The sequence below is a fragment of the Aotus nancymaae genome, unplaced genomic scaffold (assembly GCF_030222135.1).
Source record: "Aotus nancymaae isolate 86718 unplaced genomic scaffold, 86718_ANA_hifiasm-v0.15.2.pri h1tg000067l, whole genome shotgun sequence".
Lineage (NCBI taxonomy): Eukaryota > Metazoa > Chordata > Mammalia > Primates > Aotidae > Aotus > Aotus nancymaae.
In genome coordinates this window covers 17,230,838-17,255,467 of record NW_026988482.1, presented here as the reverse complement: position 1 = coordinate 17,255,467, position 24,630 = coordinate 17,230,838, and the positions used below count along the sequence as shown (strand labels likewise).

General features: G+C 46.3%; 2 protein-coding genes and 1 pseudogene across 3 annotated transcripts; 1 reads left to right on the top strand and 2 right to left on the bottom strand.

The window, feature by feature from the left end:
* Nucleotides 1-59: 59 nt before the first annotated feature.
* Nucleotides 60-933, top strand: NCBP2AS2 (NCBP2 antisense 2 (head to head)). Its single transcript, XM_012435052.2, has one exon. The coding sequence runs from the start codon at nucleotides 104-106 to the stop codon at nucleotides 401-403; it is 300 nt and encodes a 99-aa protein (XP_012290475.1). The 5' UTR covers nucleotides 60-103; the 3' UTR covers nucleotides 404-933.
* A 1,475-nt stretch (nucleotides 934-2,408) lies between these two features.
* On the bottom strand, nucleotides 2,409-23,660 carry PIGZ (phosphatidylinositol glycan anchor biosynthesis class Z). The gene is given in 4 exon segments (XM_012435048.3): nucleotides 2,409-4,721; nucleotides 8,271-8,401; nucleotides 8,403-8,470; nucleotides 23,625-23,660. Coding segments are annotated over 3 exon segments (1,719 nt in total). The 5' UTR covers nucleotides 23,625-23,660; the 3' UTR covers nucleotides 2,409-3,201.
* Nucleotides 11,701-23,579, bottom strand: LOC105705230 (eukaryotic translation initiation factor 3 subunit J-like; annotated as a pseudogene). Its single transcript, XR_010338906.1, has 3 exons — nucleotides 23,321-23,579; nucleotides 15,616-15,676; nucleotides 11,701-15,296 (listed from the first exon to the last, which is right to left on the bottom strand). The product of XR_010338906.1 is annotated as a eukaryotic translation initiation factor 3 subunit J-like (transcript).
* Nucleotides 23,661-24,630: the final 970 nt, after the last annotated feature.

Genomic DNA, 24,630 nt, shown 5'->3' with positions numbered 1-24,630 from the left:
ACAGTGTCGTCATCAAGCTGCGCGGGCGCAAAAGGCGTCCGGTCGGGCCCCGCGGGGCGGAAGGCAAGGGCGGCGCGGTCCGGTTTTCGGGCGCCCGGAGAGGATGGTGCTCCGACGGCTGCTGGCCGCCTTGCTGCACAGCCCGCAGCTAGTGGATCGTCTGTCGGAGTCGTGGCCTATCCGACGTGCGGCGCAGCTCACAGCCTTCGCACTGCTACAGGCCCAGCTGCGGGGCCAAGACGCGGCCCGCCGCCTGCGGGACCTCGCGGCTGGGCCCGCGGGCTCCCTGGGCCGCCGCGCTGAGCGATTCAAAGACGCTTTCACCCAGGAGCTACGCCGCGGCCTCCGGGGCCGCTCAGGGCCACCACCAGGTAGCCAGAGGGGCCCGGGCGCAAACATTTAAGCCTGGGCTGCGCGGGGCCGAGGCCGCTTACTTTCCCTTCTGGGCTCTATACTGGCCTTGGCGTTGAGGGGTCATTCCGGGCACTGCGCGCGGCTTCGAATCCTGACTCCGATTTTTGGCCTGCGGATATCCCACTCAGAAGAGCCTAGGCCAGACCGCCGTCTCCGTTGAAGTCTTGTGTTTGGACAAGGCACAGTGTGGAGAAAGACCCCGAAGCCTAACAGAGATGAAGATGGTCTGGGTCCAGTCACAGCACCTACGGAGAGCCACCGGCCGAAGCCACAGAGCCTTTCCTCTGCAAATGGGATTGAAACTCTTGACAGATGCTACTGAATCTGCACGGACATAGCAGGACACTTAATTCCAGGGACGATATGGATGAAAAGACTGCCCTACAGCTGCCAAAATCCTTTGATTAAATGTGTGAGCTGATTAATAGGCATGAGTGTGATACTTCTCAGGCAAGATGGATTAAGAATACTGGGGACTGTAGGCCTGTGGTAATAATAAACACGTACTTTATGAAACGAGTACTTATTCTGTGCTGGGACTTGCTAATCGCACTCTGTGTGTGTGTGTTTGTGTCATCTCCTTAAAACCACATTCACATGAGGAAACAGAGATGGGGTGGTCTCACTGTGTTGCCTCGGCTGGTCTCAAACTCTTGGGCTCAACTGATCCTCCTGCCTCAGCCTCCCAAAGTGCTGGGATTACAGGCAAGAGCCACTCCAACAGAAACAGAGGCTGCTGCTTAAGTTGCCCAAAGCCTTGCAGAGTAGGATATGGGCAGAGGCATTTGACTGCTGGCCTTAAGTCCTTAACACAGCTCTGCAGCATTTATCCTGACGCTGGATGCCTTCCTTCTCCAACCCCCCACCATCAGGCATTAAGACTACTGCCTAGGAGCAGGGTGTGGTGGCAGTTGCGTCTGATCCCAGCCACTCCAGAGGCAGGAGGATCGCATGAGCCAAAGAGATGAGACCAGCCTGGGCAACATAGCGAGAACCTGTCTCAAAAATAAAAAAGACTACTGCCTGCCATGGAACGAGCTACCTGGACTCCTATCCCTCATTTTAGAGGGTCTGGGATACAAACTAAGACTATGGTCCAGCTAGTTAGTGGACCCATGATTAGAAAATCCATTGTATATAGAAGTGTCCTGTCATTTGAAGCTCCTAGCTAAATTTCTGATTTTTTTTTTTTTTAAGACAGGGCCTAACTCTGTTGCCCAGACTGGAGTGCAGTGGCACAGTCGTAGCTGTCACTGCGACCTCAACCTGTGGGCCAAGCATTCTTCCTCCCTGGTCCTCTAAGGTAGCTGGGATTACAGGCCTATGACACCATGTCCAGCTAATTAAAAACGTTGTTGAAATGGCATTGCAGTTTGTTGCCCAGGCTGGTCTTAAACTCCTGGCCTCAAGTAGTCCTCCCACTTCAGCCTGTCAAAGTGCTGGGATTACTGGTGTGAGCCACCACACCCAACTCTGATCATTTCTAATTAGGCAACACAATCATGTAATCATGCAATCTAGAAAACTTGAAGCCATAGGAAAAATTTAAGCTGGTAACCAGATGCTGGCTGAGCATTGTACGTTCTCTGCTTTCTAGGAGAATGATTCCGCCTGTCCCCAACTAACCGCGATGGAGTCCTGCTCTGTTACCCAGGCTGGAGTGCAGTGGCATGATCTTGGCTCACTGCAACCTCCGCCTCCCGGGTTCAAGCAGTTCTGTCTCAGCCTTTCAAGCAGCTAGGATTAAAGGTGCCTGCCACCATACCCAGCTAATTTTTGTATTTTTAGTAGAGATGGGGTTTCACCATGTTGGCCAGGCTGGTCTCAAACTCCTGACCTCATGATCTGGCCACCTCAGCCTCCCAAAGTGCTGGGATTACAGGCGTGAGTCACCACGCCCGGCCGGGAGAATGACTTAAGGTCAAGGTGCAGAAATGACTGGAGAGTTTCCCACCACCTCTCAGGAACAGGAGTAGAAGAAAGCAGGGAGAAAGTCTCTAGGTGCTATTACATATTTCAAACATCACTTGTTTGCATTATAACCAAACACTGAGACAGCAGTCATCAGAGTGCCATGAAGTACAACACAATCTGCACTTCCGTGCTTAAAGAGCTTTGTGAGAGATGTGCCTGTGGACTCCAGGAATGACACAATGTTAGCTGGCAGACACCTCAAAGATCCTCTGATGTCAACACATTGGGAAGTGGGGCAGGTGAGTGGAAGGGGCTTTCTCTTCCACTCACAGTGAGTAACAGACCAAGGGTCCCCTGGTCTAGTCCTGGGGCTAGCACTTGGGTCCCCTGGATCTGGACCGTCCTTTCTCTATACTTCATCACACTGACTTCCACATACTTGGATAGCCAGATCAGTCTTAGGAAGCCGGAGGGTTGTCATGACAGCAAGAGGTAAGGCATCATGGAAAGTTTGGGAGCGGTAATTCAGGAATGTCACTAGCAGTTCATTGTTTTTTCTCACAACCAGGTGCTATTATCTATTTCAGACATCACAGTGGCTGGAAGCAATAGGGCAGAAACAGGTGCCATCGCTTACACCAGGTTCTTTGGGGACCTTGGCATCAAGACTGACAGGTCAGATCTTTGGTCTCAGGGAGGAGTGCCAGCTCATCCAGAAGGCAGAACAGCCAATGGCCGTGCCCAGGAAAGGCAGCAGTGGGAGTTGTGAAGGAGAACCAGGGCTCTGTCCCAGCGTCCCAGCCCAGCTACCCAAGCAGAAGGTGGAGCGGCATCTTCTATGGCTGAACTTTGGGCAGCGGCTGCTCTGCCATGTCAGGATTCTTCCCCCAGCTCCATGATGTGAAGACTGAGGTGGTCCCTCCAAGCCCCACTCAGCAAGGAGGACAGGGCTGGTGGATCCTCCAGGGTCAGATGCGGAAATAAAAGAGTCTCATTCTTGAGGGGAAAGCTGCATTTCTCCACGGCACGCCTGGTGGTGCCAGGGGTCACCACAAAGAGGCGGCAGAGCCACGGCCCGCCGGCCACTTGGCAGGCTGGTTGTCTGGTAAAACTTTTCAGGGCTTGGCACAGGACACGGTCCTCAGTCCCACCCATGTCCACCACCTCCACTGGTGCCCCCAGGCCTGGGAGGTGTAGGAGGTGCCGGGGAGGCATGTAGGTGTGGGCGAAGAGGAGTGTGTAGTGGGTAGGCACGCTTGGGAGCACAGGGGCGTGGACCACCTGCTCCAGGTACTCCAGGCCGGGCACCAGGCCCCCCTGATGTAGGCAGCCAAAGAAGAAGGCACCGAGGGCATTGAAAAGGACCACGGTACCCTTCCAAGGCACAGGTTGGGTCTGTGGACTACAAAGCAGGACTAGGGGGACCAGGAGGGGAATCAGGAACCGAGCCTCCTGGTGGCTAAAGGCAGACAGCAGGGCCAGGGGCGTGAAGTAGAGGAGAAGGAGATACGACCTGGGGCCGGACAGCGGACTCCGGGCACGCTGCGCCCTCAGAAGGCTCCTTTGTGCACAGGCCTGATGCAGCTGCTGCCACGCAGCTTGCAGGGCCTCGGCATGCAGCCTCCCGAAGAGCAGGAAGCCGTTGACTGCCAGGTGAGTGAGCCGCACATGTGTGCCATGCCTTGCCAGGTTCTGGGGATTCAGGTTATAGTGTAAGAAGTTGACAGGTGTAAGGACAAGGGTACTGGGTGTAGCAGGGCTGGAGAAATACCAGCTGTCTGTGGCCACGAACACCGCTGCTGTGAGGACCGCCCCTGGCAGCAGCACCAGAGCCTCTCGGGTCAGGGACTTGAAGCCAGGGTTTGTGGCTCCATGAGTGCCCCAGAGGTAGAGTGGGACCACAGCAAAGGCCAGAAAGGTGGGCCGGTTGAAGAAGCCAGCAGCCATGATGGCTCCAAGAAGCCAGCTGTGCCACCACGGACCCGGCGCAGGCTCCTTGGGTGTGGGGCCCCATATGACATGGGAGGATACCAGCACCAGCAGCCACGCCAAGAGCAGTCCCTCGATGGTGTTGGAGAAGGTCCTTGTGTAGAAGACCAGGGTGACGTAGGAACCAGACAGCAGGACCAGGGCGTTCCAGCGATCTGCCCCCCACAGTGGGGCCAGGTGGTACACCGCCCCATCCAGGGCAAAGGAGAGGGCAGTGAGGAGGAGTCGGGGCCCCACTAGCAGCACATAGCCACTCACCAGGCCAGGCCACAGGCCTAGCTCTTCCCAGAGCCTGAGCACCCAGAAGGTAGAGCCAGAGATCAGCAGGGGGAAGACCACCGTGCGGCAGGAGCTGCTGGGGTAAAACTCCCAGGGCCGGTTGGCCTGAACGCCCAGGATGTCCTCTGCAGAGAGAGAGAGAGGCAGAGGTGAGCCAGTACCAAGCTCAGGATGTAGTGGGCAAAATTCGAGGATGGCACCCAACATTTTCCACCTTGTGGTGTGCCTGCCCAGCCTAAACCCTGGGACTGTGCACAGAATGAATCCCTCCCTCCCTCCCTTCCTCCCTTCCTGATAGGCTGTCTGTCACCCAGACTGGAGTGCAGTGGCATGATCGTAGCTCTTGCTATGTTACTCAGGCTGATCTCAGACTCCTGGCTTCAAGCCATTCTCCCACCTCAGCCTCCTAGCATGCTGGGATTACAGGTTTGAGCCACTGCACCTGGCCCGCAGGATGGATTGTACTACTGTGATTAGGTTATGTTATACAGGGGCACTGACTGTGAAACAGGGAGACTATGGGGTGGGCCAGACCTAATCACACCAGTTCTTTAATAACAGAGTTTTTACCATCTGGATGCAGAAGGGGCACTCAGATTCAAAGCCTGAGAAGGATTTGACATGCCACTGCTGGCTTAAGGATGGAAGGGGCCTGGCACAAAAGTTAAAAAAAGAAGAAAGAAAGAAAGAAAAATGGAAGGGGCCATTGGCTAGGAATGTGGGTGGCCTCTGAAAGCTAAGAGCAAGGAAATCACACTGTAGTTCCACAGCTGAAAGCAATTAGATTCTGCTGGACTTAGAGAGCTTCCAGACAAGAACTCAGCCCAATCCATACGCTGATGTCCACCTTGTGAGCAGAGAGCCCATGCTGCCCTTCTGATTAACAGAACTGTGAACTCACAAATGGGTGCAGTTTTAAGCTGCTAGGTTTTTGATGATTCACCATGCAGCAGCAGAAACAAGTGTAGGGGAGCTCAGAGTGCAGAGGGCAGGAGAAACTTCCCTGGGAGAAGGAGCAGTGTGTCCTGGGAAGAGTGCGTGGGAAGTGTGCAGGTGTGGGGAGGCTTAACCTCTTCTCGGGATTCCAAGATCTCAAAGGTCAGACTCAGAACCCCATCTCTGATAATGATTGTTATCAGGAGATGGGGGAAGAAAATAGGGTTGGGACGAGCCCTCAGGATTATGTAAAAGGTGATTTATGTTTAGTTTTGTTTATGATACTTAAATTTTTTTTTTTTTTGAGATGGAGTCTTGCTCTGTTGCCAGGCTGGAGTGCAATGGTGTGATCTCAGCTCACTGCAACCTCTGCCTCCTGGCTTCAAGCAGTTCTTCTGCTTCAGCCTCCCAAGTAGCTGGGACTACAGGCACATGCCACCACGCCTAGCTAATGTTTGTATTTTCAGTAGAGAAGGGGTTTCACCATATTGGCCAGGCTAGTCTTGAACTTCTGACCTTGTGATCCACCCGCCTCGGCCTCCCAAAGTGCTGGGATTACAGGTGTGAGCCACCGTGGCTGGCCCAAATTTTTTTTCTTTTTTTTTTTAAACGGAGTCTCGCTCTGTCACCCTGGCTGGAGTACAGGGGCGAGATCTCGGCTCACCGCAACCTCCACCTCGCTGGTTCAAGCAGTTCCCCTGCCTCAGCCTCCAGAGTAGCTGGGACTACAGGCTCCCGCCACCACACCCCGCCAATTTTTTTGTACTTTTAGTAGAGACAGAGTTTCTCCATGTTGGCCAGACTGGTCTCAAACTCCTGACCTCAGGCAATCTGCCCGCCTCAGCTTCCCAAAGTGCTAGGATTACAGGCGTGAGCCACCTTGCCCAGCCTTTTTTATTTTTGAGATGGAGTCTCACTCTGTCTGTTCTGACTGGAGTGCAGTAGCGCAGTCTTGGCTCACTGCAACCTCTACCTCCCAGGTTCAAGCGATCCTACTGCCTCAGCCTCTCGAGTAGCTGAGACTACAGGCACATGCCACCAGGGCCCAGCTAATTTTTTGTATTTTTAATAGAGACAGGGTTTCACTGTGTTAGCTAGGATGGTCTTGATCTCCTGACCTCAGGATCTGCCCACCTCGGCCTCCTAAGTGCTGGGATTACACGCATGAGCCACTGCGCCCAGCCTAATTTTTTTTATAAGAAGAATATATCCAAGTAGTACTTATATAATTTAAGAAATCCTTGCTTCCTGGTCTGTAACCCTGTGCCCAATGTTCCAGAGCTCTGAGGGGTGGGTGTGAGGGAGCAGCTCCACCCCAAGCCTCATTGTTCACAGCATCTCTTGCTTGATCACCCTGCTGGTTGTCTAGAGCTGATTATACAGCCTGGGCATCATCCGGGCTCTTTGATTCTGCTACTTATTTCTCCAGCCTTTCGGCTGTTTTATCTGTCTATGTTAGACAGTGAAAGGGAAGCAAGACCCAGGATCAAATCAATCTGGCTGCTTTTCTGGTTTAAAAAAAAAGTGTGTGGGAAAGAAGATGAACCTTTTAACTTAAAAAACAAATTCACCTGTTGAGTCCTATGGCAAAGAAAGCTGGTGCTTCCCCAATATCTATATCTATTCCCTCCTACTTCCTTAGACTTTTTTTTTTTTTTTTTTGAGATGGAGCCTCACTCTGTTGCTCAGGCTGGAGTGCAGTGGCACGATCTCAGCTCATTGCAACCTCTGCCGCCAGGGTTCAAGCAATTCTCCTGCCTCAGCCTCCCAAGCAGCTGGGATTATAGCTGCCTGCTGCCACGCCTAGGTAATTTTTTTGTATTTTTAGTAAATATGGGGTTTCATCATGTCGGCCAAGCTGGTCTCAAACTCCTCACCTCAGGTGATCCACCCACCTTGGCCTCCCAAAATGCTGGGATTACAGGTGTGAACTACCGCACCTGGCTCCTTAGACTCTTTAGCTGGGCACTTGGTCAGATATAAAGACTTTATTTTTTAGCTTCCTTTGCAGCTAAGTGTGGTCTCATGATACATTATGTTCAGTGTGATGGAAATGGGTGAAAAGCATGCAACCTTCAAAATATGACCTTAAAGAGAGAAGAAATGCCTTTCTCCTTTGTTGGCTGGAAAGACTGGTTGAAGACTTACTTGGTGGCTGGAGCTCAAGCAGCTGTCTCCATGAGGATGAAGCCACATATTCATAACATCTGAAAGGCCTCAAAGCCTTTGGGCAAGATGGCATGGGCAAGGCAAATATCCTCATGATGTGTCCTATACCACCTAACAGATAAGTGAGTGTCCCAGGTCTGGGTTCCTTTATCCCTCACTTGAATCTACAGAAGAGAGGTTTCATTATCTCAGATCACAGCCCGTGTAAACTCGCGCCAAACACTGGGGGATTACACGCTGTAATCCCCTGTAACACTGGGGAAGTCCAACTCTAAAAGTGTTCCACTGGGAAGTTCAACACAGCTTTCATTCTGAATGACCTGTAGTGTTGGTCCAACCACCAAGACTGGTGGTTTATTAGCATTACCCAGAAGGTCGGTGTCACCATTCAGGAAGGAGACATGAAGTCCCCACTTCCAAGTTCTTACCCCAGAGAGGCTGCTTCTCTGCTTGTGGATTTACTACTCATCTGCACGGACATGCTACTCCCCCCCCACAAAATCTCCCCATCAGCTTCTCAACCAGACTCTGCTGCAACTTGTCTCAGCCACACATGCGGAGTATTTTACCTGCCATGACCTCAGGTGACTGGAAGAACTCATCTGGGTGCACATAGCCTGTCTGCGGAAGGAGACACCATAGCACTCGGAGCAGGCTGAGGCCTCCCCAAAGCACCCTGACTGCCATCTTCAGATCCAATTACCGCGCCCAAAACCTGGAATAATGTCCCAGCTGCTACAGATGCTACGTTGGATTCACAGATCTGCATCTGTTGAGGAGAACACTTATTGGTTATCATGATGTAAATTATAATACATTCAACTGTCTGAACAAAGTCAAAATGGACCTGCATTTAATAAAAATGACAATAATAATAATAGCTACTTTATACTAAATGCCCACTAACTGCCAGGCACTTGACATGCATATTTCATTTAATCCTTTCCACAGTCTGGAGCAGCGGGTCTTAGTATCCCTATTTTATAGATGTCGGGAAACGGAGGCCTCTGTTGAGTAACTTGGTAACTTGCTGCTCATATTTGCTGAGGAGTCTGGTGGTTAATTTTATGTGTCAACTTGACTGGGCTAAGAGATACCCAGATAGCTGGTAAAACATTATTTCTGGCAGTGTCTATAAGGACATTTCAGGAAGAGATTAATCTTTGAATTGATAGACTAAGATCATCATCTGCACCAATGCGGGTGGGCATGATCAATCCTTGGAGGGTCTGAATAAAACAAAGAAGTGGAGGAAGGGTGAATTTGCACTCTCTTCAGCTGGGACAGCCATCTTCTCCTGCCCTCAGACATTAGTGCTCCTGGTTCTTGGACCTTCAGACTCCAGATCTCACACCAGTGCCCCCCAACCCACCTCCCTGAATCAGGTTCTCCATCCTTAAACAGAACTGGGAGTTACACTGTAGGCTCCTCTGTTTCTAAGACTTCTGACTCAGACGGAATTAAACCACAAGCTTTCCTGTTCGCCAGCTTGCAGGTGTCAGATTGCAGGACTTCACCAGCCCCCATGATTACATGAGCCAATTTTCATAGTAAATGATAAAGCCAATTCCCAATTGTTTCTGTGTCTCTGGAAAGCCCTGGCTTGTATAGGGTCTAAATATGACATTTGCTCAATGTGACATTTGCAAGTAGGATTAGGGTACCCAGCAAATCTGGGTCTTGCAGCCCCATCCTGATCACCAGCTCCTATCCACAGGCCAGCATGGCAGGCTGTTTCTTGCATTTCTGAAAACTTGGGAAATTCAATTGATTCCACCCATTGCCCTGCAAAAATTATACTCAACCCCATTGTTTCCAGTTACTCCCTCCGACTTTCACACACCCTGGAACCTGCCTTTTGGAAGGTGATGGGAACGTTTATAACTCCATATGATGAGAATTCTAACTCCCTCAACTCAAATATAGTATTAACTGAATCTCACAAGTTTTGCTATGTAACTCAAAGAGCAGTGACAATCTGAGCCCATTGCATGCTAGATCTGTAAGTCAGGAGCATCGCTGCTGAACAGGAAAGCAAGTTTGACAAACTGCTTGTCACTTCTCCAGAAATAGTGATGTTCCCCTGACTTCTTGATATTTTAAACTCTGACCTTAAATAGTTCTTTCTCTCAGGTTTACACCTGAGAGCTCACACTGTCAGGTGGCTCACACCTGTAATTCCAGAACTTTGGGAGGCTGAGGCGAAAGGATCGCTTGAAATCAGGAATTCGGACCAGCCTGGGCAGCAAAGTGAGACTCCATTTCTACAAAAAAAAAAAATAGTTGTGGTGTGCACTGGCAGTCCCAGCTATTCAGGAGGCTGAGACAAGAAGATCACTTGAATCCAGGAATTTGAGGCTGTGGCGAGCTGTGATCACACTACTGCACTTCAGCCTGAGTGACAGAGAAAGACCCTGTCAAAAAAAAAAAAAAAAAAAAAAAAAAGCCAGGTGCGGTGGCTCACACCTGGAATCCCAACACTTTGGGAAGCCAAGGCAGGCAGATTGCTTGCGGTCAGGAGTTTGAGACCAGCCTGGCCAACATGGCAAAAACCCATCTCTACCAAAAAAATACAAAAATTAGCCAGGTGTGATGGTGGACCCCTGTAATCCCAGCTGCTCGGGTGGCTGAGACACGAGAATCGCTTGAACCCAGGAGGTGGAGGTTGCACTGAGCTGAGATCACACCACTGAATTCCAGCCTGGGGGACAGAGCAAGACTCTGTCTCAATCAATCAATCAATCAATCAATATTAAAAAAAAAAAAGTTAACTATAGTTACCCTATTCTGCTATCAAACATTAGAACTTTAATCTTCTAACTGCATGTTTATACTATAGCTTATATTCTTAATTCATGTTTATTCCTAATATTGGTTACTTGTACCTTCTTTTTTCTTTCTTTATAATCCTTACCAGAATTTTGTTGATTTTGCGAATCTTTTCAAAACATCAACTTTTGGCCTTGCTGTTTTTAATTTCTTTGCTCATCTTTATTTTTTCATTTTACTCTTTTTGGGGATTATTTTATTGTTTATTTCAAATCATTTGATATGAACACAGCTCATTAATTTTGAACCTTATTTTCTATGAGAAGTAGTCAAGGCTACACATTTTTCTCTAAATATAGTATTAACTGCATGCCACAAGTGTTGCTATGCAATAATTTCATCAACTTTTGGTTCTAAATATTTCTAATTGCCATTGTAATTTCTTCTTCCACCAATGTCTTATGGTTGAAGGATTTAATTTTTTTTTTTTTTTTTTGAGATGGAGTCTCACTCTGTTGCTGGCTGGAGTGCAGTGGCACAATCTCGGCTCACTGCAATCTCTGCCTCCTGGGTTCAACCGATTCTCCTTCATCAGCCTCCCGAGTAGCTGGGATTACAGGCACACACCATCACACCCAGCTACTTTTTGTATTTTCAGTAGAGATGGGATTTCACCATGTTGGCAGGATGGTCTCGATCTCCTGACCTCGTGATTTGCTCACCTTGGCCTCCCAAAGTGCTGGGATTACAGGCATGAGCCACTGCACCCAGCCGAAGGATTTAATTTTTTTTTTTTTTTTGAGACGGAGTCTAGCTCTGTAGCCCAGGCTAGAGGGCGTGCAGTGGCACAACCTCGGCTCACTGCAACCTCCGCCTCCTGGGTCCTGGTTCAGGTAATTCTCCTGCCTCAGCCTCCCGAGTAGCTGGGATTACAGGCACGTGCCACTGTGCCCAGCTAATTTTTGTATTTTTAATAGAGACGGGATTTCACCATGTTGGCCAGGCTGTTCTTGAACTCCTGACCTCATGATCCGCCTGCCTCGGCCTCTCAAAGTGCTGGAATTAAAGGCATGAGCTACCGTGCCCGGCCAGGATTTAAGTGTTAATGGTCATTTTTGTAGATATTCCATGGATGCTTGAAAACACTATATATTCTATATTTACTAAATGAGGAGTTCTATATATTGTCATTAGATCAAGCCTATTAGTTGTATTGTTGAAATCTTTTTTTTTTTTTTTTTTTTTTGAGACAGAGTCTCACTGTTTTGTCTACGCTGGAGTGCAGTGGCATGATCATGGCTCACTGCAGTCTCTACCTCCTGGGCTCAAGCAATCCTCTGACCTCAGCCTCCTGAGTAGCTAGGAAGACAGGCATGCACCACCAAGCTTGGTTAATTTTTAAATTTTTTGTAGAGACAAGATCTTGCTATGTTGCTCAGGCTGGTCTTGACGTCCTTGGTTTCAAGCAGTCCTCCCACCTTGGCCTCCCAAAGTGCTGGAATTACAAGCATGAACCACCATGCCTGGCCCAAATCTTTTATAGTCTTAATTTATTGATTTTTTACTGCTTATTTTATCAATCACAGAAATGTGTGTTGAACTAGCTCATGAAATAGTTGACTTGTCTAATTTTCCTTATGATTCCGTCAATATTAGTTTATTTTTGAAGCTATATTATTATATTTGTAGAAGTTTATAACTGTTATACCTTATTGGAAAATTGAATATCTTATCATTATATAGTTACCTTTTAATCTCTAGTACTATTTTGTCCTAAAATTTATTTTCTCTGATATTAATGTAGGTATACACACTTTTCAGAAATTTAGTATTTACCTGGTCCATACTTTTCCACCCTTTTCTTTTCTTTTTTTCTTTTTGAGATGGAGTCTCACTGTCTTGCCCAGGCTGGAGTGCAGTGGTGTGATCTCAGTTCACTGCAACCTCTGCCTCCTGGGTTCAAGCAATTCTCCTGTCTCAGCTTCCCAAGTAGCTTGGACTATAGGCGCGAACCACCATGACCGGGTAATTCTGATATTTTTTGTAGAAATGAGGTTTTGCCATGTTGGCCATGCTGGTCTCGAACTCCTGACCTCAGGTGATCTGCCCATCTCAGCCTCCCCAAATGTTGGAATTACAGGTATGAGCCACTGTGCCCAGTCAATTTACTGTTATTATTGATATATTTATTTCTACCATCCTATTTTGTTTTCTTTTCTTGTTTTTTCAATGATTTTTTTGTCCTTTCTTGCCTTCTTTTGTATTGATATTTTTTCTCTTTTCTCTCTACCAGTTTGGAAGTTACATATACTCAGTTTCCAATATGCTATAAAATACCATATACTATTTAATATTTTAATATTTTTTATACTATGTTACGTGTCTTCACTATTAAATTCTGGGTGCACATTTCTTTTTACTTACTATAGTTGAAAATTTTTTGGCTTCTTGAACCTGTGGATTAGGACCCTTTGTCATTTATAGAAAGTAATCCTCCATTAGACTGTATGCTGCTGATAAAGACATACCCAAGACTGGATAATTTATAAAGGAAAAGAGGTTTAATGGACCACAGTTCCATGTGGCTGGGGAGGCATCACAATCATGGTGGAAGGCAAAGGCACATCTTACATGGCAGCAGGCAAAAAGCGAATGAGAAGGAAGCAAAAGGGGTTTCCCCTTATAAAACCATCAGATCTCGTGAGACTTACTACCACTAGAACAGTATGGGGGAAACCACCCCCATGACTCAATTATCTCCCATGAGGTCCCTCCCACAACATGTGGGAATTGTGGGAGCTACAGTTCAAGATGAGATTTGAGTGAAGACACAGCCAAAACATATCATAGACCTTCTCAATCTATCTTTCATGTCTCTTTAAGTTCTATTTCATATTTTCCATATCTTTATCTCTCTTGGCTATATGTCAGATAAGTTCTGTTCTGTCTTTCATGTCTCTAGTCATCCTTTCAGCTGTATCTAGATGTTGAACCTGTGTATTGAGTTTTAAATTTCAGTTGTTATATTTTTCATTTCTATAAATTGTTTGATTTTTTTCATATCTGCTTGATCTTTTTTCCCTCACAATAGTGATTTTATTAAATTAGTTGCTTTATAAAACATTGCAGATGTCATAATTGTTAACATAACAATTTACCAAACTGTAGTTAACTGGTGTAGTTTGCTGAGCATGTTTTATAACGGAAAGGAAATGTCAAAACCCTGGTAAAGTTGTTCCATTGCAGCCTAAGAGAACGAAGATTTGTTTCTCAGACATTTAAATCAGGCAAATAAAAACAGGTAAAGAGTTTCCCTCTCTCATCTGAAGCACTTCATCAGTAGAAATAGCCTGATAAATAACTAGACAGTCTTTGCACTCAAGAGATTCCATAACATGTAATGCAATAATGGAGAGGTTTACCTTCTTTAGCTTCAAAGTTGGAGGGTTTTGGTCATTTAAATTTTATATCAAACTAGTGCTTTTCAGCCGCAGTATCTTCACTCTGAGATAAGCGGTCTTCTTCACAATGTATTTTTAATATCCTCGTGTTCAATTTTAAGACAAAGCAATTTTAATACTAGGTGCACACCACATGCCCTTGCTGCAAACTGCCTTTCTTGACAAGTTATGAAGTAGTTCAAGAAGGTATGGTTAAGACTGTATTACTGAATGGTGCTGGTAAATACTACACAATTTTTTTTGTCATGTTGCAGCCTTTTTCCAATTTAGTGACTGCTGCTGTGAAATCAGATAGCAACAATGACAACATTATTAGGTTTGTTTTGAACTATGATTTAGTAGCAACTGAGGTTCCCAATTTTAACCGCTTGGCAGCGAGATCCAAGTTCCCTTATTTGCACATTAGCACCTAAGTGTCAAGGGGTTAAATAATCAGCACAAAAGATACTGCACTTCTGATTGTAGCATTTGGCAGAACTGAAAGGAAAGGAAGTTGTGCTACATGTTCAAGGGATTGTGGGCAACATAAAGATGACACCAGGAGAGATAAAAATGTCACATGAAGTCTTCATAGTCTTGTACATATCCTCCATTGTAACCACCATAATCTGCCAGATCATCCTTCATGGTGGCTTTTAATCCCCCTCCAGAAACCACACCTTTCTTCTTATTGGCTTTGCTTTGCTTTTCTTGCTTCTGTTTTTCACTGCAAAGCACAGTCAGTGAATTGGTAAACTTTTTCAAATCATCAGTTTCCAATGAAATACACACATCTCGAACTAAGACTTCCAAAAAACTGGCATAATATAGTGACTTTTCATATTGTGTAATTTTATCTCTTAGTAACTTCCCAAACTCTGTAAAGTCATCTCTTGAAGATGGGTTCACAGCATCTATTCCATAAACTGTATTATTAACACCAAAAGTTTCCTTTGCTAATTCGACGTCGGACTCTTCCTGTAATTTCTTTAGCCGCAGTTTATGTGCTAATTGTGCTTCTGGTGTTAGCACTTCAGGTTCTTGTAACTTCTTTTTAATTTCTTCTTGCCTTTTCTTCTGTTGCTGTTCTTTCTCTTTTATCTTTTATCTTCTCTGCTGTTTTTTTCTTTTCTGAAATTTTTACCTCTGGTTTTACTTCTCCTTCCTCCTTTTTTTTTTTTAAAATCATCATCGTCATCCCAGTTATCTTTGACGTTCTCATCCTCGTCCTCTCCTTCCCAGCGCTCCCCGCCGGCAGTGCCGCCGCCCCCAACCTTCCGCACCGGGTCTTCCACGGAGAACGCACCCTCGACCCAGGAGCCGGAGTCCCAGCCGCCGCCGCCGCCGCCACCTCGAGCCCGGTGTGAGCGTGTGTCACGGGGAGAGCTAGCGAGTCATATCTGCTTGCTCTTTTGTGATATTTTCAAGACTCTTTTATTTACTAAATTATATCGAACATACTTATTGGATATACTAGGTTTGATAACTCCAGCATCTAAAATCTGGGTCTGAATCAGCTGTCTCGTTTCTGCTGGAACTCACTCATAGTGCCCTGTTTATGTGTGTATGTATGTACATATATGCACATTTTTTGCTCCAGGTTTTGTGTGTGTGTGTGTTTTGTTTATCTTTTAGGAAGGAGGATAGTTCCTGGTCAGGTAAATTCGTGAGGGCAGGCTCGGTTACAGATTCTGAAGGGAGATACCTCACCCCCAGCTCAATTTGATAAGCATCAGGATCCAACAAGGGCAGTTTTCCTTTCAATCCTGTAGGGATGGAAGAATTTATTTCTTAGGCCACCTTTATACTGGAACGTGGCCCTATAGCGTCACAGTTTTGGGGGGAGTCTCCTGTTAGTTAGACTTCCCTCTTGGTGGGCAGTAGGCTTTATCTTCTGTCCTGCTAGTCCTGAGAAGCTACCAAGTCCTGAAACCCTAATTTGCATAACCCAACTTTGAGGGTATCTACAAAAAAAGCTTTTTGTTTCCTAGCCTTTACAGTTCAATAAGACACCCTAGAAGGAGACAGAAGCAGTGAAAGGGTCCCTGCTGTTAAATGGCATGCAGCGTAGGGACCTGACGTGGCCAGTGGTTTGGGTAACGAGGAAGCCAAGGAGGCTCTCAAATTCACAGTTTTGTATGTGTTCTCAAGTCCAAATCTGGCTCTGGCACCTTGCATACCTCTCTAAGTCTCTGTCTTCATGCCTAAGTATGACTTAAGTTTTATTCAGCTTAAATACTATTTTATTCAGCATTTTAGTTATTTTCAGCACTTTAGTCCTTTTATAATTCAAGGACAACTTTCCACTTGTGTCCTGTTTAACAAGCTTTATTATTTTTTTTGATATTCATAAACATAATACAAGATTGTTGTAGAAAGAGTAAAAAGTGCAATAAGTCAAAAGGGGAAAATGGAAATTACATGCAGTTCCTGACACTCAAAAAACACTGTTAACATTTTGATATATGATTTTTCTTGGAAAATATAGGATTATATTTCTGCTTATTCATATGTATCTACAGTTTGGCATAATGTTGGCATAAGAAATAGTCATGTTGGGAGATAAGACAGGGATTGAGAACAGCTAAGTTAGTTTAAGCTGTGTCAAGTTATTTTCAAGGAAGTCATATATTTAAGGGACAGCCTTAGTCAGCAGATCCTTCTGGTCATGATTTAAAGGAAGAGGGCAGGAAACATGAGGGGACTGTGTTGCAGTCACATCAGTGCTTTTTAAGGATGTGTTTCAAGACTACTGTGGGGGAACTTGTATGTCTCCACAACTGTTGAAGGCATCTGTTGAGGGTGAGTGGGGATAGACGATGCTATGCCGAGGTTTCTGAGCTGAGCTCCAAAAGAACTGATGGCAGGCTGTTCCTCAGTGCATGGGAGGGTGGGAAAGTTGGCATCATGACTTCAGCTATGGAGCAAGCCAGTCTCATGGGCACGTGGCCTTCAATAGTTTGGGTCTGCTGGTCAAGTGTGGTGGCTCACAGCACTTTGGGAGGCCAAGGTGGGTGGATCACAAGGTCAGGAGTTCAAGACCAGCCTGGCCAAGATGGTGAAACCCGTCTCTACTAAAAATACAAAAAAATTAGACGGGCGTGGTGGCCCATGCCTGTAGTCCCAACTACTTGGGAGGTTGAGGCAAAGAATCGCTTGAACCTGGGAAGCGGAGGTTGCAGTGAGCTGAGATCTCACCACTGCATTCCAAACTGGGTGACAGAGTGAGACTCCGTCTCAAAAAATAATAATAATAATTTTAAAAATATGAATCTGTTGTCTTGTATCTCACCCTCTCCCACTCTTATCCTGCTCTCCAGTTACTACACACCCTGCCCATGCCTGTGCCATTGACTGGGGCTGCTCATCTCAATAGTGTAGCTTTGCAACATTGAAATTGAGTTTTGTCTCTATAAGGGATGTCTGACAATTCAGTGAGTATTTTCAATGTATCTATTATATATTTGTAAATGGAAGGGGATCATACAATGCTTGCTTTAAAATATGCTTATATCACTTAGCAAAATATGACCATCTTTCCATATACCATGAACATCCCCTTCCACCATCTGCAAGTTCTCCTTTCATCAAGCATCTACTCCCTCCCTATGTTCTCTTTGATTGACACCTTCCTTTCCATAGAAACACATTTGATTCTCTACCATTCTTAGAAAAACAATCAACCAAAATTATCTTGAAACTGTATGTCCCCTCTTTCTACTACTACCTCTCTCTCCTCCTTCCTTCACAGGAATCCTCAAATCTCTGCACTCCTCCCTTTTTAATTTCAATTTTTTTTAGAGAGGGGGATCTTGCCTCCTCAGCTTCCCCACTGTCAAAACCGTTGGCAACTTCAGGCCCCTCCACACATGCCGTTTGACAGCAGGGATCCTTTCTACTCTTCCTGTCTCCTTCTAGGGTGTCTTACTGTACTGTGAAGGGTAGGAAACAAAAAGTTACATTTTGTAGATACTCTTGAAGTTGGGTTATGCAAATTAGGTTTTCAGAATTTAGAAAGCAGATGTGAGACAGGCCATATTTTTTGCAGTTTTCTTTGTTTTCTCCTGGCAAACAAGATTGTTGAAAACACGGAGTTTTCCTGCATCAGCTCTCCACTATCCAGTCCCTGCTTTGTGGGAATGGAGGACACAACTGCAGTTATGGTGGCCACAGTGCTGTGTTACAAAACCCAGCTAAGTTCTACAGGTGGCTTTACACTAGCCTGACTGTCACAGAAGTGGTAGCTCCTCTATGGAGTTACTTCTGGTGTTCAGAGAGTCTTGCCCAGAGGTCCGAACAGAGATCATTTTTCAGTGTTCTGAATGATTTTTACTACCTATTGCCCTGTATCAAATTCCTTTTCTGCTGGCTTCTAATTCTTGTACTGAACCTTCACCATTTAGTATCAGAAGTGCCTGCAGCCAATAGATCCCTAAGGATGACAATATTCATTTGCTAAGATAAAATAACTACCTGTCTATCCTTTATGTCTAGAAAGAAAATAATCTTTCAAGAACAAGAGCAAAACAAAGATTTTTTAAGAAAACCAAAACTGAAAAGTCTTCACAAGCAGATCTTCAGAAAATTATAAAGAACATATATCAGGCAGAAGGCAAAATGATTCCAGATAGAAGATCTGAGACGAAAGTAGGACTAAAGAACAAAGAAGTTGATCATTAAGTGAGAGACATCTGGAAGGTAGAAGTCAAATAAATATCATCTTCCTGCTGCTTTGACTGTTTTCTTCTAGCAAATAAGGTATAGGAGATGGTTACAGTTTCTGAAGTAGTACTCCATGTTCATTCGCCAGCTTCATTGGGTGCTGCTGATAGGTGGCTTGTGGTGGTTTGGCAATGGCTTTCTAACCCAGAGTCACAAATAAAGCACTGTGTTCTTGAGTGTGACAGTTCCAGTGGTGGTCTCCTACGTCCCCACTTTCCTGATAGGGGACAGAAGTAGTAGCTTCATTGGTCAGTTTTGCAGTGTTCTAGCAATCATTCCTGGGGATTCAGCTTAGAGCTTGATCACCCAGCACTTCCAAAGGTTTTGTAAGCAGCTAATTCCCTATATTAAACTCCCTTTTACATAAAACATTTAGTTGTTGCAAACAGCATCAACAACAAAAACAATGCAAGCTGGCTTCAACAATTAATCATATTGCCAGGCCTGGTGGTGCACCCCTGTAGTTCCAGCTACTTGGGAGATGGAGGCAGAAGGATTGCTTGACCCCAGGAGTTCAAGGTCAGCCTGGCAACATAGCAAGACCCTCGTCTCTTTAAAAAAAAAAAGAAAAGAAAAAAGCAGGAAACAATTCATCATGTTACATAAAAAAAACCCTTGGTACTGCCAGGGTCCTGTGCCGCTTCTCAGGTCAGGCTTGATGCTGCCTTTCTCTTTGTGTGGACATAATCCTCAGTTCCAGCCATCCCATCCAGACATGACAACACTGTATTTTTGAGGCTTTCTCTTTTTAAAGCAGGTTTATTGAAATATAATTAATATACCGTACAATTCATTTAAAGTGTACAATTCAATCATTTTTGGTATATTCCTAGACAGGTGCAACCATCACCACAGTCAGTTTTAGAAATTTTCATCACTCATGAAGAACCCCATATCCTTTAGTTATCACCTCCCATCCTCCTCTACCACCCCAGACTCTGGAAACCACTATTCTATTTTTTTGTCTCTATAGAGTTCCCTATTCTGGGCTTCCATATGAATAAAATGTCTGTGGGCTTTTGTGGCTGGCTTCTTTCACTTAACAGAATGGTTTCATGGTTCATCTGTGCTGTAGCAGGTATCAGTACCTCCTTAGTTTTTATGGCAAAATGATATCCCATTGTATGGATGTACCACATTTTGTGTGTCCATTCATCTGTTGATGAACCTCTGAGTTGTTTCCATGTTTTGGCCATTGTAAACAGTGCTACTATAAACTTTTGTGTACAAGTTTATGCATGGACATATGTCTTCATTTCTCTTGGCATATACCTAGGAGTGGAGTCCTTGCATCCTATGGTAACTCTATGTTTAGTCATTTGAAACTTCCAGGTTATTTTCCAAAGTGGCTGTATCACTTTACATTCCCACCAGAAATGTATGATGGTTCTGGCCAACACCTGTTGTTATCTGACTTTTGGATTCCAGGCATCTCAGTGGGTGTAAAGTGGTATCTCGTAGTTTTGATTTGCACCTGCATCTTTCTTTTTTTTCTTTCTTTCTTTCCTTTTCTTTCTTTTTTTTTCTTTTTCCTTTCCTCTCTTTCTTTCTTTCATTTCATTTCTTTTCTTTTTTTTTTGAGATGGAGTCTTGCTCTGTCACCCAGGCTGGAGTACAGTGTCACGATCTTGGCTCACTGCATCCTCTGCCTCCCAGGTTCCAGTGGTTTTCCTGCCTTAGCCTCCTGGGTAGCTGGGATTACAGGCACACGCCACCATGCCTGGCTAATTTTTGTATTTTTAGTAGAGATGGGGTTTCACCATGCTCGCCAGGCTGGTCTCGAACTTCTGACCTCAGGCGATCTGTCCCCCTCAGCTTCCCAAAGTGCTGGGATTACAGGTGTGAGCCACCGTGCCTGACCTGCACCTGCATTTCTTTTTAAGATCAAGGAAATCTTTTCCAGAAGTTCCCCAGAAGACTTTCTATCAAGTGCTGTTGAACAGAACTGCATCAAATACACCTTCCCAAACCAGTCACTGGCAAGGGAAATGAGATTACCAATGAAGACTCACCTCTGGGGTTGGAGCTGGGACTGTGGGTGCTTACCCTAACAACAGGTTCTGTTAGGAAGGAGAAAGGAGGCAGAGGATCAGCTGTGTGGCTGCTACATGTGACTTCCACAGGCTTTCATCCCCTGGACATTTGTTCTTAGGCCCCTCTTCCTCCGTCCACCCCTTAAATGTCAATACTCCTGGTCTTCAATATCCTCCATACACACTCTTTCTGGATCATCTCATTTATTCTTATGGTTTCAGTTTCTACTTTATGACTTCTGAAATTGCTTCTTTTCTGAGCTTCAGATTTACTGATAATAATAAGAAATAATATAACAATAATAATAGTACTGACATTTATTAGATACATATTACCTTCCAGGCTCTGTACCTTATCTTATTTAATTATCACAACAACTCTATAACCCTATCCTCCCCCACCCGCTTTTTTTTTTTTAAGACAGTGTCTCACTCTGTCACCCAGGCTGGAGTGCAGTGGTGTGATCTCAGCTCACTGCAACCTCTGCCTCCCAGGCTTTAGCAATCCTCCCACCTCAGGCTCTGCAAACCTATTCTTATTCCTGTCTTACAGATAAATAAACAGGTTTTTTGTCCAAGGTAGCAGAACTAATAAGTTGGTGAAACTTGAAGTTGGACCCAGTCTGTCTGACTCCCGTGCCCCGCTCCACTGCGTGTTAGGCTTCTGAACCTACTTCAGACACAGGGCAGCCAAACAGAACTCATCATCTTCCCTGGAAACAGCCCTGTCCCCATGCTCCCTGCAGCAATGAGGGAACTACCATGTATTAGTGTCCCAAACTTCTGGTACCAATTTACCGCATTAATCCATTCTCACACTGCTATAAAGAACTACCCAAGACTGGGTAATTTCTAAATAAAAAAGGTTTAATTGACTCACAGTTCTACATTGCTGGGGAGGCTTCAGGAAACTTATAGTCATAGCAGAAGGAGAAGCAGGCACCTTCTTCACAAGGTGGCAGGAGAGAGTGTGGGTGGAGGAAAAGACGGATGCTTATGAAACCATCAAATCTCATGAGAACTCCCTCACTATCATGATAACAGCTTGGGGGAAACTGCCCTATGATCCGATCGCCTCCTACCAGGTGTCTCCCTCAACACCTGGGGATTACAATTCAAGATGAGATTTGGGCAGGGACACAAAGCAGAACTGTATCATATCATTTACCCAATTTAGTCCAGAGTCCCCTGGTGAAACGCAGGTGCTATCTCCCTTTTCCTTTGTCCCTTCACTATGTAATGCCAAGTTTGCTTGCTAATTATTCCTTGAACCCAGCTCTTCTTCATTCTCCACTATGATTATCTGAGTCCAGGTATGCTGTGACTGGTGTGGTGTGCATGTGCCTGGGATTTCTCAGCCTCAGGGCTGGCTGTGCAGAACCTTCAGATGGCTGGAGCCCCTGGGTTGGTTGTTTCCATCTGCAAACAGCCCCCCTCCTTTGTCAACCAGTGTGTCATACAACAGGAATCTTTTTCTGTGTACACATAATGAGAAACATGTTAAGAAGCATGGCCTGGAGTAGACTGCACCCACCACCCACCTCTCCACTTTGCTTCTCTCACTGCATCCTTCCTCCTGACTGTGGCAGAGAGAGGTTGAATCACCCCCTTGTGATAAACCTCTGGTTGGGGGGCCATCCCCTCACCACCCTCAGGACCAGGTCCACATTACTTATTGTGGCTTATTGCTGGCAACAGGCCTTAAGCCTGTCATAAACAGGCCTTAAAGCAACTGGCCACAAACAAAATGTCTATAGCACTGTAACATACTTGTGATGGCAGTGACGCACATTGCTGGAGGTTGTTGGTTTACTGAGCGAGGGAATGAAATACCTTACCCATCCTGGGCGGAAGACCGCTTAAAGGCATTCCGGAACTGGTGCCCTGAAAACATGTTCCAGTTGCAGTAGATACATGCATCAGAGCCTGTTTATTGCCACTAGGAAAGAATGCTTTGTTTTATGTGAAGAATGATTTTAGTTAATCTATAAACTGCAGTAATGATGATTATCACTTGCTTGCTGTCAATAAATATGTGGGTCAAACTCTGTTCAAGGCTCTCAGCTGGGAAGGCTGAAGCCCCCGATGCCCCACCTTTTGCTCTTTATCTTTGTGTCTGTTTCTTAATTCCTTCAGTGCCGCCTGGGTTGGGGTGTCTGCAACCGAACTGGTCTTGCCAGCTGACAAGGCCCTCCATGGCTTCGAGTCCCCTCCTGCCTGCACTCATGTCTTCATGAGTAGAATTCAGTGCTCCAGAAACATCATGCCTTTCTGCAGTCCTCTCCTCTATTCTATGCTGTTTCTCACCCCAGCTTCTTGGCTCATGTGGTTTCACTTGCCCAATATGCTAATAATATGGAGGTTAAGACCAGCGGTGGCATCAAGTAAACCGGGTTCAAGTCCTTGCTCTGTCACTTGTTCATGATGAAAGAGCACTTAATCTCTCTGAATCCCAATGTATACTCCAGCTATAAAAAGAGTACCCATCTCAGGGCTGTTGTGAAGATGAAATGAAGAAAACAGGCAGACCTAAGTGGTTGATTTTGTTATCCATTTTGCTTAACTGCCCTGACCCCCAAGAAGGCTTCCCTAACCCTCCTTCTGAAGGACCCTGTGCAAAACTCTACAGGCACCATGCATTGACAGTTGTCTGACTGTTTCTCTGCCTCGTTTGGCTGAGGTCTCCCAGGCCTGGAATCCTTTTGAGAGTCATCTCAGGGCTCGAGTCCAGCTTGGGAAAGCCCACTGCGGCCCATCTGTCAATGACAGAGCAGGAGGTCCTCCGGAGAAGGTGGCAACATAGTGGGGCATCGACTATAACAAATGTAGGAGCTCTACGGAACGACACCCGCCCGCCGCCGGCTTCCCAGTCTGAGACCCCATTGAAGGAGCTGTCCAAGTGGCCGTCTCTCATCTTTTATCCCAGGGGGTGGAGCCAACGCCAAGCATGGCGACTTACCTTAACCTAATCAGGATGCAGCCTGCTCATTCATTCGTTTATTCAGAGAGATCTGTCAGGGTGCCAGTCAGGTGCTGGTCCAAATCTTGCATCTCCAGCAGCCTCCTGGTGGTCGGTCCCCGGGAGGACTCGCGAGCGGCTTTAGAGTGAAGGGACAGCGCTGAGTCGCGGCGATTGGGCAGGGGAACCAGCGTTGACAACCACGCCGACAGGAGCATCCCGCGCTCATGTGCGGGAGAACGTGTAAGGCAAGCAGGAGGGAGAGACCATCTCGGAGACAGGGGAACAGCCAAGCAGAAACCACTGTGCTGGGCGCGTGGGGGAGGCCGGGAAAGACAGCACATGTGTGGGGCGGGAGGAGGGGAAGGAAGGGAGTAGGAAAGACTGCTCTGGCCAGCCGCGGGTGATGGGGACACCTGTCAAGTTCGCTGAATCCGAGGGCCTGGGCAGGCTTTTAGTGCTCCATGTTTCTCCAGCGCCCAGTGTGTGCGCAGAACCGTGTCGGCTCTGGGGACTGAGTGAACCAGCACCGTCAGGGGGGCAAAACCATCGCGTGTGGCTCATTCCAAGAAAGGTCCCTACCTTCATATGTAAACTTCTTTACCAAGCTGTTGGCTCGGGGCTTACAAGAGAGGACGGCGGGCCCAAGGTTCGGCCCCTTTCTCCGGATCTGGCATTTGGAGCAGGTTTTAAGACTTCGGGAAAATTGGGGCCCCTGCGCAACCGGCAAAGGCTGCTTTTCCGGCCCTCAGGACTAAGATCTTGTTCCAGTCCTTCAATCCTCCAATCCTAGGGCTCTGCCCCAGGGGTAGAGGGTGAGGGTGGCTCCCCAGAGTACATTTGCCTTTTGGTGTAGCATTGCATCCTCGTTTTGACTCTGGGGCCTGCAGTAAGCCCTGCAGGGTGCTCCACCTTGAAGCATGGGAAGATCCGATGCTGGCCGCCTTATTCCGCCGGTTGCCTGAAAAGGCCCGTGTTTATCCTTCGCTCAACAGAGAACGCAACA